This window comes from Pseudorasbora parva, chromosome 18 (assembly GCF_024679245.1).
Source record: "Pseudorasbora parva isolate DD20220531a chromosome 18, ASM2467924v1, whole genome shotgun sequence".
NCBI classification, from domain to species: Eukaryota; Metazoa; Chordata; class Actinopteri; order Cypriniformes; family Gobionidae; genus Pseudorasbora; species Pseudorasbora parva.
In genome coordinates, this window is record NC_090189.1 from 40655951 (window position 1) to 40669735 (window position 13785).

The window sequence follows — 13785 nt, forward strand, 5'->3', positions numbered from 1 at the left end:
TTGAAGAGTTGGGGTTACACTCTTCACCTCCTTGAAGAGTTAGGGTTACACTCTTCAGCTCCTTTCAAGAGTTAGGGTTACACTCTTCACCTCCTTGAAGAGTTAGGGTTACACTCTTCACCTCCTTAAAGAGTAAGGGTTACACTCTTAACCTCCTTGAAGAGTTAGGGTTACACTCTTCAGCTCCTTAAAGAGTTAGGGTTACACTCTTCATATCCTTGGAGAGATGATCTCTGTACGCTTTCAACGAACTCTGGAGTGGTTCGTTTGTGGTGAGAGCGTGATCCGACCTCGAACAGAACCAACTGCAAAAGTATTGATCATTTTTGGACTAAACCAGCTGCCGTAGTCAGCTGCACTGACATTATGTGCATGACATTATTACCTGATAGATCGTTGGCAATATTTTTGGAAGATGAGCATGTCAGAGTTAAGAATAATAAATGCACGCGTCCACTTGAAGTGATGAGCGATGCTTGTTTTACCTTGTTTTCTGGGGGAAAATATCAAGATGAAGAGAGTTTTGGCTTAAAACAAGCAAAATGATCTGCCAATGGGCTGAGAAAAATAATCTTATTTCAATCAGAAACAAGATTATTTTTCTCACCCCATTGGCAGATCATTTTGCTTGTTTGAAGCAACAACTCACTTCATTATGATATTATTTTCAACAAAACAAGAAAAAATATCTTATGTCATTTTACTTATCTAGTAAATGCATCTTGATTTAAGAATTGTTCGATATTTAGACTAGAAATAAGACAAAATTACTAAGTATTTTTTGGAGTGTTCTTAGGTCAGGCAATGGGATTTTCCTGGGTTTCCCTTAGCATATAACGTGTGGTACGCGTGTGCTGATGCTAAAAAAATCTGTCATATTTTCTGTCTAAAGGTGAGCTTGAATCTGGTGGCAGCTGGCTAAAGTGCTTTCTCCATCACTGATTCTTCACTGCAATCCTCCATCAAGTTTTCTCTCGTGGCCTGGTCCAGTGCGGTCAACTACAGAGTCTTCCTGCTGACATTAAGCACATGGAAACAGGAACATCAAGGTCTCTGGAGATTGTAGCCTTGAGATTGTCCACGCTTGGCTATAATCTTGCTCAGATAATTATTGTTTTATTTTAATTTTTTTAACTTTTGTTCAAGCCCATTGTGGTACAAAGAGTAACACAAACCAGGAGAATGAGTCATTTTCTCTATTCAAACCGCTTGAAATAATGATTTTATCCTTTAGGCACTTTCAACTCACCACAAGAAAGTTATTTTCCAGGCCATTTTAAAATTTCTCTGTGGTCGTTTTGTTTTGCTCAGCCGCACACACACCAAATTATGTTTTCATTCTGGATGAAATTGTGTGTTTTTTAAGTGCAAAGATGCCAGTATTTGTACCACTGCCATGTACTGAAGCAGAATAAACAGAATGGTTTATCTTTCTCGTTTCTTGAAATGCTCACATTATTTTCTCTCCAAATGTACTTTGTTTTTGCAAGCTCAGAAACAGCTCTAAAATATAGAATAAGATATATCTTCTAATAGCATATATATATATATATATATATATATATATATATATATATATATATATATATATATATATATATATATATATATATAATATTAAAAAAATATTGGTTGGCTGCTGTCTAAGACTGATGGAGAAGCTGCAACGATGGATCTCATGCACACTGCATTGTTTAAAACCCCATTAAAACAACAATGCAAGTACAGTAGCTAATATTTGAAGCATATAATATGATGTGTGCTTGGCAACATGGTGTAGGAGGTGTGCGGCTGCCTTCAGGGTATATCACTGCCTCCTACTGCTCTACTTGACTTTCAGCTTTCACAATATCAGCTTCCAGGAAAAAAAAAACCTTTCTTTTTCAGCTATGACAATCATACAACAATCACCATTTGTATGGAAATTTCTTTAAAAATGACAAATGATTATACAGTATAGTACCTACTCCAAAATCTGCAGTCCTAGTGCAATAATACTCGTGTAGTTCTCTGGGGTTTTTTCATACACTGTAAAAAAAATGTCTCCAATTGAAAATTGTCAAGTGACTGATCAAATCTAATATTTTCAGTTGGCCGAATTGAAATTCAGTGACAATTTAATACACAGAAATTCAATTTGGCCAACTGAAAAATTTAGATGTGATCAGTCACTTGACCATTTTCAATTGGAGACCTGAATTGTTTTTACAGTGTACAAACCCTTCGGTTCATCTGCAAAACATATTTCTCTTCCTCGATAAGAACAGATCTGTTTATCATTCACCTTCATTAAATTGTCTGAAAATGTAAAAGTTCAGAGCTCGTACCTGACAGTTCTGTGTAAGCATGTCACATGTTAATAAAGGCACCATATCTACATTTGAGCAGTTTGAGGTTTAATACTGAGTTTGTCTTTGCACTTGACCTCACAGCATTCATACATCATTCACAGGCACTTTTAGTTATTTGTCACAAACTCAATACATGCAGTTTTCTTGTTTTGGAAAACCCCTGCCAAGAAATGAAAATGAAAGTCAATAATTGTTATAAGGTAAGATGTCGTATGACCTTTTTATGGCCACTTGCAGCCATTATGTTAAGAACGTGTATGACCAACTAGCAGTTAGTGTTGGTTAGGGGTAAAATCAATTATACTTTTCTGTATCAAATTAGACCAATCTACATTTTTTATGTAACTGTCTTAAAGAAACAAAATATGGTTGTAAGACTAGTCTTATCAGTTTATGCAACCGGCATTTGGTCTTTTAAATCTTCGTAACACAAATGAAGATCTTTGATAAAATCTGAGAGCGTTCTGTCCCTCCATTGACCAGCAACGCAACTACCATTTTGACGCTTCAAAAAGTTGATAAAGAGATTGTAAAACTAATCAATATGAATTGAGTGGTTTAGTCAAAATTTTCTGAAGAGACTCGATTGCTTTACATGATTCTCGCTGAAGCTCAAACGTGCTGCGTAACACGAGAATGAACCGCATTGGTTCTCGCTGAAGCTCAAACGTGCTGCGTAACACGAGAATGAACCGCATTGGTTCTCGCTGAAGCTCAAACGTGCTGCGTAACACGAGAATGAACCTCATTGGTTCTCGCTGAAGCTCAAACGTGCTGCGTAACACGAGAATGAACCGCATTGGTTCTCGCTGAAGCTCAAACGTGCTGCGTAATACCAGAATGAACCTCATTGGTTCTCGCTGAAGCTCAAACGTGCTGCGTAACACGAGAATGAACCTCATTGGTTCTCGCTGAAGCTCAAACGTGCTGCGTAACACGAGAGTGAACCTCATTGGTGCTCACTGAAGCTCAAACGTGCTGCGTAACACGAGAGTGAACCTCATTGGTTCTCGCTGAAGCTCAAACGTGCTGCGTAACACGAGAATGAACCTCATTGGTTCTCGCTGAAGCTCAAACGTGCTGCGTAACACGAGAATGAACCTCATTGGTTCTCACTGAAGCTCAAACGTGCTGCGTAACACGAGAATGAACCGCATTGGTTCTCGCTGAAGCTCAAACGTGCTGCGTGACACAAGAATGAACCTCATTGGTTCTCGCTGAAGCTCAAACGTGCTGCGTAACACGAGAATGAACCGCATTGGTTCTCGCTGAAGCTCAAACGTGCTGCGTAACACGAGAATGAACCTCATTGGTTCTTGCTGAAGCTCAAACGTGCTGCGTAACACGAGAATGAACCTCATTGGTTCTCGCTGAAGCTCAAACGTGCTGCGTGACACAAGAATGAACCTCATTGGTTCTCGCTGAAGCTCAAACGTGCTGCGTAACACGAGAATGAACCGCATTGGTTCTCGCTGAAGCTCAAACGTGCTGCGTAATACCAGAATGAACCTCATTGGTTCTCGCTGAAGCTCAAACGTGCTGCGTAACACGAGAATGAACCTCATTGGTTCTCGCTGAAGCTCAAACGTGCTGCGTGACACGAGAATGAACCTCATTGGTTCTCGCTGAAGCTCAAACATGATGCGTGACACAAGAATGAACCTCATTGGTTCTCGCTGAAGCTCAAACGTGCTGCGTAACACGAGAATGAACCGCATTGGTTCTCGCTGAAGCTCAAACGTGCTGCGTAATACCAGAATGAAACTCATTGGTTCTCGCTGAAGCTCAAACGTGCTGCGTAACACGAGAATGAACCTCATTGGTTCTCGCTGAAGCTCAAACGTGCTGCGTAACACGAGAGTGAACCTCATTGGTGCTCGCTGAAGCTCAAACGCGCTGCGTAACACGAGAGTGAACCTCATTGGTTCTCGCTGAAGCTCAAACGTGCTGCGTAACACGAGAATGAACCTCATTGGTTCTCGCTGAAGCTCAAACGTGCTGCGTAACACGAGAATGAACCTCATTGGTTCTCACTGAAGCTCAAACGTGCTGCGTAACACGAGAATGAACCTCATTGGTTCTCGCTGAAGCTCAAACGTGCTGCGTAACACGAGAATGAACCTCATTGGTTCTCGCTGAAGCTCAAACGTGCTGCGTGACACCAGAATGAACCTCATTGGTTCTCGCTGAAGCTCAAACGTGCTGCGTAACACGAGAATGAACCTCATTGGCTCTCGCTGAAGCTCAAACGTGCTGCGTAACACAAGAATAAACCTCATTGGTTCTCGCTGAAGCTCAAACGTGATGCGTAACATGAGAATGAACCTCATTGGTTCTCGCTGAAGCTCAAATGTGCTGCGTAACACGAGAATGAACCTCATTGGTTCTCACTGAAGCTCAAACGTGCTGCGTAACACGAGAATGAACCTCATTGGTTCTCACTGAAGCTCAAACGTGCTGCGTAACACGAGAATGAACCTCATTGGTTCTCGCTGAAGCTCAAACGTGATGCGTAACACGAGAATGAACCTCATTGGTTCTCGCTGAAGCTCAAACGTGATGCGTAACACAAGAATGAACCTCATTGGTTCTCGCTGAAGCTCAAACGTGATGCGTAACACGAGAATGAACCTCATTGGTTCTCGCTGAAGCTCAAACGTGCTGCGTAACACGAGAATGAACCTCATTGGTTCTCACTGAAGCTCAAACGTGCTGCGTAACACGAGAATGAACCTCATTGGTTCTCACTGAAGCTCAAACGTGCTGCGTAACACGAGAATGAACCTCATTGGTTCTCACTGAAGCTCAAACGTGCTGCGTAACACGAGAATGAACCTCATTGGTTCTCACCGAAGCTCAAACGTGATGCGTAACACAAGAATGAACCTCATTGGTTCTCACTGAAGCTCAAAACGTGCTGCGTAACACGAGAATGAACCTCATTGGTTCTCACTGAAGCTCAAACGTGCTGCGTAACACGAGAATGAACCTCATTGGTTCTCGCTGAAGCTCAAACGTGCTGCGTAACACGAGAATGAACCTCATTGGTTCTCGCTGAAGCTCAAACGTGCTGCGTGACACCAGAATGAACCTCATTGGTTCTCGCTGAAGCTCAAACGTGCTGCGTAACACGAGAATGAACCTCATTGGCTCTCGCTGAAGCTCAAACGTGCTGCGTAACACAAGAATAAACCTCATTGGTTCTCGCTGAAGCTCAAACGTGATGCGTAACATGAGAATGAACCTCATTGGTTCTCGCTGAAGCTCAAATGTGCTGCGTAACACGAGAATGAACCTCATTGGTTCTCACTGAAGCTCAAACGTGCTGCGTAACACGAGAATGAACCTCATTGGTTCTCACTGAAGCTCAAACGTGCTGCGTAACACGAGAATGAACCTCATTGGTTCTCGCTGAAGCTCAAACGTGATGCGTAACACGAGAATGAACCTCATTGGTTCTCGCTGAAGCTCAAACGTGATGCGTAACACAAGAATGAACCTCATTGGTTCTCGCTGAAGCTCAAACGTGATGCGTAACACGAGAATGAACCTCATTGGTTCTCGCTGAAGCTCAAACGTGCTGCGTAACACGAGAATGAACCTCATTGGTTCTCACTGAAGCTCAAACGTGCTGCGTAACACGAGAATGAACCTCATTGGTTCTCGCTGAAGCTCAAACGTGCTGCGTAACACGAGAATGAACCTCATTGGTTCTCACTGAAGCTCAAACGTGCTGCGTAACACTAGAGTGAACCTCATTGGCTCTCGCTGAAGCTCAAACGTGCTGCGTAACACGAGAATGAACCTCATTGGTTCTCGCTGAAGCTCAAACGTGCTGCGTAACACGAGAATGAACCTCATTGGTTCTCGCTGAAGCTCAAACGTGATGCGTAACACGAGAATGAACCTCATTGGTTCTCGCTGAAGCTCAAACGTGATGCGTAACACAAGAATAAACCTCATTGGTTCTCGCTGAAGCTCAAACGTGATGCGTAACATGAGAATGAACCTCATTGGTTCTTGAGAAGCTCAAACGTGCTGCGTAACACGAGAATGAACCTCATTGGTTCTCGCTGAAGCTCAAACGTGCTGCGTAACACGAGAATGAACCTCATTGGTTCTCACCGAAGCTCAAACGTGCTGCGTAACACGAGAATGAACCTCATTGGTTCTCACCGAAGCTCAAACGTGCTGCGTAACACGAGAATGAACCTCATTGGTTCTCACCGAAGCTCAAACGTGCTGCGTAACACGAGAATGAACCTCATTGGTTCTCGCTGAAGCTCAAACGTGCTGCGTAACACGAGAATGAACCTCATTGGTTCTCGCTGAAGCTCAAACGTGATGCGTATCACAAGAATAAACCTCATTGGTTCTCGCTGAAGCTCAAACGTGATGCGTAACACGAGAATGAACCTCATTGGTTCTTGAGAAGCTCAAACGTGCTGCGTAACACGAGAATGAACCTCATTGGTTCTCACCGAAGCTCAAACGTGCTGCGTAACACGAGAATGAACCTCATTGGTTCTCACCGAAGCTCAAACGTGCTGCGTAACACGAGAATGAACCTCATTGGTTCTCACCGAAGCTCAAACGTGCTGCGTAACACGAGAATGAACCTCATTGGTTCTCGCTGAAGCTCAAACGTGCTGCGTAACACGAGAATGAACCTCATTGGTTCTCACCGAAGCTCAAACGTGCTGCGTAACACGAGAATGAACCTCATTGGTTCTCACCGAAGCTCAAACGTGCTGCGTAACACGAGAATGAACCTCATTGGTTCTCGCTGAAGCTCAAACGTGCTGCGTAACACGAGAATGAACCTCATTGGTTCTCGCTGAAGCTCAAACGTGCTGCGTAACACGAGAATGAACCTCATTGGTTCTCACTGAAGCTCAAACGTGCTGCGTAACACGAGAATGAACCTCATTGGTTCTCACTGAAGCTCAAACGTGCTGCGTAACACGAGAATGAACCTCATTGGTTCTCGCTGAAGCTCAAACGTGCTGCGTAACACGAGAATGAACCTCATTGGTTCTCACTGAAGCTCAAACGTGCTGCGTAACACGAGAATGAACCTCATTGGTTCTCACTGAAGCTCAAACGTGCTGCGTAACACGAGAATGAACCTCATTGGTTCTCGCTGAAGCTCAAACGTCTGTTTACCACATCTGGTGTGTTGATGAATGTTTATATGTGAATGAAAGCCTAAATTCAATCTGTTCACCATATAAAGGGATTGTGTCTCTTCAGAAAATTTGGACTGAACCGTTCAATTCATATGGATTATTTTTACAATCTCTATGAACTTTTTGAAGTGTCAAAGTGTTATTTGCTTAGCTGTCAATGCAGGGACAGAAATCTCTCAGATTTCATCAAAAATACCAAAGATGTGTTCAGAAGATGTACGAAAGTCTTACAGGTTTGGAACAACAAATTAATAATGACATAATTTTCATTTTTGGTGAACTATTCCCTTTAATTTATTCCACTTCCAGATAAAACATAAAGAGTCAAAAAAAAAAAAAAAAAAAAAAAGTCACCAGTTTTGTAAACGGAGGCTTTAGATTCACTACAGATCATCTTTAGACTGGAAAAAAGTCTGATTTATAAAGCTATTCACAATTTGGCTCATCCACCATTGAATGAGTTTATCAAACAGAAATCTCTTAGTGGCTGTCTATTCATGATTCGGATCGCCAGCGTCACGTGATTTCAGGAGTTTGACACGTGATCCGAATCATGAATGAATACACTGATTCATAACCGTTCAAATCTTTATTTGAGGATGGAAAACAAAGACATTGCTGAATAAAGTCGTAGTTTTTTGTATTTTTGGACCCAAATGTATTTTGGATGCTTCAAGAGACTCTAATTAACCCACTGATGTCTCATATGGACTACTGTGATGATGTTTTTATTCCCTTTCTGGACATGGACAGTATAGTGTGCATACACTTGCATACGCTCTCGGACTAAATATAAAATATCTTAAACTGTGTGTGAAGATGAACGGAGGTCTTACGGGTGTGGAGCGACATTAGGGAGAGGAGTTAATGACAGACATTTCATTTCTGGGTGAACTAACCCTTTAATGCATTTGAACTGATCTGTGCACCTACCCCGAGTAGACAGCTTCTTTGTGTTGATGATCTTAGCGGCGTACTCTTGCCCTGAGAGAACTTTCACACATCTCCGCACCACAGAAAAGGCTCCCCTAAAAATCAGAGAACATGGAAGCAATGTCTGTATGATGAGCATTCAGTGCAGAATGGCTCTGTGAATATACATTTCAAGAAAGAGAAGCAGGTTTACCTGCTAGGCAAGCAGTAATATATTGAATTATGCAATATTTCAATGTCTGAATTGAATTGCCACCCACAAATGCAATTATGTAAGCGGTTTCGACTGCCCACAGAAAAAGATGTGTGTGTGTTCAGTATGAGGGTGTATGTGGGAGTAGAGCAGTGGGCACAAGGCCAGATGGAGTTGAAGACCCATCTCTGTAGAGGTGTTATATGCTCTCAAATCAAGAAAACAAGTATACAGTGCACTCGCTCAGGAAAAAATGCTGTAGTACAGAGTGGGTGGATGGAAAGAGGGAAGCAAGCAGAAATGTTTTGTACTTCTGCCTCAACATTTCAGAGCATTGTTACTGGCACTACATGCATTGATGTATGAGTATCTAAATTTTATAGAATGTAATAGTAATTTTTATTACACACTCACAAACCTTTATGAACAGAATTATGTAGAATTATAATCTGGCAAAAAAAAAAATTGTATCAGGAAAACAAGTATACATATATATATACATATATATATATATATATATATATATATATATATATATATATACATATATATACATATATATATATATATATATATATATATACATATATATATATATATATATATATATATATATATATATATATATAATATTATATATATATATATATATATATATAATATATATATATATATATATATATATATATATATATATATATATATATATATATATATATATATATATATATATATATATATATATATATATATATATTATTATACAAATAGGGGTGTAATAGTACATCAGCTGGTGATCTACACTCCAAACCATAAGGGGGCGCGTGCAGTAATGTAACACTGTTTGCTAACCGTCACAACAGGAAAAAGAGCAGAAGATGAAACTAACTATACATAATCCCAAAACTACAGCCCTACGTCCCAATTCACAAACTATCCATACTAAATAGTATTCAAAAAATAATTAGTACGTCCCAAATCGTAGTATGGTGAAAAGATTAATCCAAAGATACCCAGATGGTTTACTATTTCCAGTCAGACTTCGAAGTGCGGATCGACGCACACTCTAATGGCGGATATTACCCACAACCCATTGCGAGTTGGACGAGGATTCGATTAGAACTACAAACGCGATACGGCAGGAGATTAAACTGAATGTGGAGGATTTTAACTGTGATGATTGACAGGGCAGTTAAACGGTGATGATGGGATGGACGTAACTAAGTGACAGAGTCCGTTAAAGATGACGAAGTAGTCCCAAAGCTTGCATACTTTTCTACTACACACTCAAAAGTATGTACTTTTTCTTATCAAAAAGAGTATATACTTTTAGGACATAGTATAAGTAGGCGAATTGGGACGCAGCACAGGTGTGTCTCAATCAGCGCCCTAGTTCAGTAGTCAGTGCACTGATCAGGGAGTCGGCCATTTTGAGGGCTTTCCCAGTCGCAGAATCCTTCTAGTGCTTCCAATGTTCGCCCTAAAATGTCCCACAATGCACCGCAAAACCCAGGGTGCATCGATGCTCACTATGTTCCCTTAAGGGAAGTTGTGAAGCGCAAAACTTAAATCATGTGAGCCAACTCACCGATAACGACACACAATACATGCTTCTAAAAATAGAAGCATTATTTTATTATATTTCAGTATAAACATACATCATTAGACAGGTAATGAACGCAATCTAGCTAACGTTTATCATTTATTTCCGGCTGAAATGTTGCACATACATGCAACAAGCAAAGTATTTATCCCAATGTACTTGAAATAGCAGTGTGTGTAATGTCAGAAAGTTATCAGGATGAGGATGTTGTAGTGCAGTGAGCCGTCCTCTACTGTCCTTATCAGTGCCCCAATCCGTCAACACAAAATACTGATTCACGAGCACGGGAACTGATTGAGACGCACCCCAAGAATTCAGATACACGCAAGATCTTCCATGAGCACTTAATCTTATCATTAAAGAAAAATCTATCTCTTCCTCCTCTATTTGTCTCCTTCCCTCCCTATTCTAGTTTTTGCTCCTCTGAGTAATATCCAAATCTTTGTATTTAGGGCACTTTTTGCATTTCTTCACCTCTTCATGACAGAACGCTTCCTCACCTTCTCAGTTGTAAGTCGCTTTGGATAAAAGAGTCTGCTTAATGCATGAATGTAAATGTAAATGTAGCTTTCTAGTAGCCTTAATTAGTAGTTTCCATACATTTTTGGGAGGTGGGGTTTGGAAATGTAAATTTACCGAACTCATATCTAACCTTGACTTCTGTGTATCGTTACACCCCTAATACATATATATATATATGGAGTCTAGTGGATATATATATATATATATATATATATATATATATATATATATATATATATATATATATACTGTATGCAAACACCAATTGGGCATAACATTATGACCACCTTCCTAATATGGACTCCACTAGACCCCTGAAGGTGTGCTGTGGTATCTGCCACCAATATGTTAGCAGCAGATCCTTTCATTCTTGTACGTTGCGGACCGTTACAATTTCCATGATAGGCTGAACATGGTCTCAGCAATGCTTAGGTAGGTGGAGCGTTTCAAAGTAACATCCACATGGATGGAGGACAGAACATTGCCCAAAGCATCACACTGCCTCCGCCGGCTCGCCTTCTTCCCATAGTGCATCCTGGGGCCATGTGTTCCCAAGGTAAGCCACACAAACACACACACACACACCCGGCCATCCACGTGATGTAAAAGAAAACGTGATTCCTCAGACCAGGCCACCTTCTTCCATTGCTCCGTGGTCCAGTTCTGATGCTCACGTGCCGCTGTTGGTGCTTTCGGCGGGGTCAGGAGTCAGCATGGGCACCCTGACTGGTCAGCGGCTATGCCGCCCCATACGCCACAAACTGAGCTGCTCTGTGTATTCTGACAGCTTTCTATCAGAACCAGCATTAACTTCTGGAGCAGTTTGAGCTCCAGTAGCTCGTCTGTTTGATCGGACCACACGGGCCAGCCTTCGCTCCCCACGTGCATCACTGAGCCTTGGCCGCCCATGACCCTGTGGCCGGTTCTCCACTGTTCCTCTTGGAGCACTTTTGATAGATACTGACCACTGCAGACCCGGAACAGCCCACAAGAGCTGCAGTTTTGGAGATGCTCTGACCCAGTCGTCTAGCCGTCACTATTTGGCCCTCGTCAAACTCGCTCAAATCCTTACGCTTGCCATTTTTTCTGCTTCTAACACATCAACTTTGAGGACAAAATGTTCACTTGCTGCCTAATATATCCCACCCACTAACAGGAGCCATGATGAAGAGATCATCAGTGCTATTCACTTCACCTGTCATAATGTCACGCCTGATTGGTATAGATATATATACTGTAAAAAAAAAAATCAGGTCTCCAGTTGAAAATGTTCTAGTGACCGATCACATTTAATGATCACATTTAGGCAAATTGAATTTCTGTGAATTAAATTGCATCAATTCACAGAATTTCAATTCAGCCAAAAAAAAGAAACTAATCAAAATTTAGATGTGATCAGTCACTAGAATATTTTCTTAACATATACAGAAAATGTATAGAAAATATACATACACAGCACTGAAAAAAATTTAAGAGACCACTTAACATTGAGAAATTTATATTAAGTGGTCTCTTATTTTTTTCCAGAGCTGTATAGTGCAGGAACCTGATCATGGTCACCATCATTTCCCTCTGATTTTAGGGTTAGGGCTATATGTTGACCCAGGAACATGTTTTACGTGGCCACACACACACACACACACAAGTATATATTGGTATTTCTCTTCTGCCATCTTAAAAGATGATGTTAATCTTAATGTTGTTTGTGGGTGGTGTGCAGTCAGTTAATTATGTTTCTTCTTTTACATCGAGCAGTCACTGAATTTTCCTAAACCCAGTTAGGTTTCTGACTGCAACTTAATTAAGCTCTGACTCAATTAACTGGCATGAGAGATTTCTGAAGAAGCGCAAACACTAGACGGGGATTGTTCTTCTTCCGCAGCATAAGGATGTTTCAGCGTGTTAATGCATAGGGTTAAAATCGCTCATCAGATCTGAACTTTTAAGTCTTTTAATTTCCTCCGTGGATCTGCTTCAGCCAATGCTTGTTATGTAATGTAATGTAAGTTGCGTTATGTGCCTTCTCAAGTAAGTTCATACCCGTGGATCATTTCCGTACAATCCTGCACTGATTTCATTATACTCTTACACATTCAAAGCAATATGTCCCCATGAGATCTGCCTGTTAACTGGTTTTAATGAAACTTGAAGTGGATTTGCAGTCTTTTTTACAATCTATCGAGGACATTTTTCAGATATGTTGTCCTATTTCTTTAAGGGACGAGATGTTTAGCAATTAACACTCTTAACATTAGCTGATATGTAAAAAACATTACTGCATTTGATTGTGCGTTGTGCAGCTCAAACATGTCACATTGGTTTTAAAGAAATGTAGCTATTCCAACTTACTTTCCCAGTTCCTCAAACAGCTGGTATTCCTCTGTAAAGCGCGTGCAGGTGATGGTTGCCATCCTGGAAGTGTGTGTGTGTGTGTTTCCTGCGTCTGATGAGAGTGTCGTCAGCCAGGAGGAACAGAAGCGCGATCAAACGCCTGCTCTGGAGATCGTTTTCTATATTGGAAAAGTGGAAGTGGAATGAGGAAAAAAATGACAGATCTTTCTGTGGCTGCCTGCGACTGGCTGCTCTTCTCCATACACAGCCCTCGTTACCATGGCAGCCGCATCCTCCTCCTCCTCTCCTCACATGCTCACACACATGAAGCCATGCAGACAGTAAAACACACCCACACACCTTCAGTGTGCATCACACTGTTACTTCACAGCAGTCTGCTGTGTATACTGTATGAATAGATGTCCAAAATAGCTATTTTAAATGCTCTCAGATGAAACGATACAGTACACTTCTTTACATTGGCATTCAGATGAAATCCTGTGCTTCAAATGCAACAATTGCAGCATATCTTCCAACTAATTCGCTGAGATGTTATTAGGATGGCCTTATTGCTCATTAGTAGAAATTCCCCTGCACGCAGAATTAATGATGTCTGTCATTTTCTCTATATAAATATTAAAGAGATAATAGTGGCTCATAGGG

The 13785-nt window shown here is 41.1% G+C and overlaps 1 protein-coding gene across 3 annotated transcripts in view; it reads right to left on the bottom strand.

Moving 5' to 3' along the window:
• camk2a (calcium/calmodulin-dependent protein kinase II alpha) overlaps positions 1–13427 on the bottom strand; it is a 111511-nt gene extending 98084 nt beyond the window's left edge. Inside the window, exons 1-2 of one of the 3 annotated variants that reach the window (XM_067424437.1) lie at positions 13141–13427; positions 8474–8568 (exon numbers count right to left, since the gene is read on the bottom strand). In XM_067424437.1, the coding sequence (XP_067280538.1) occupies positions 8474–8568; positions 13141–13202 (157 nt within the window). In that variant the 5' untranslated portion in view covers positions 13203–13427. The remainder of the gene's footprint in view (positions 1–8473; positions 8569–13140) is intronic. The other 2 variants (XM_067424436.1, XM_067424438.1) reach the window with 2 other exon arrangements.
• Between the last annotated feature and the right edge of the window lie 358 nt (positions 13428–13785).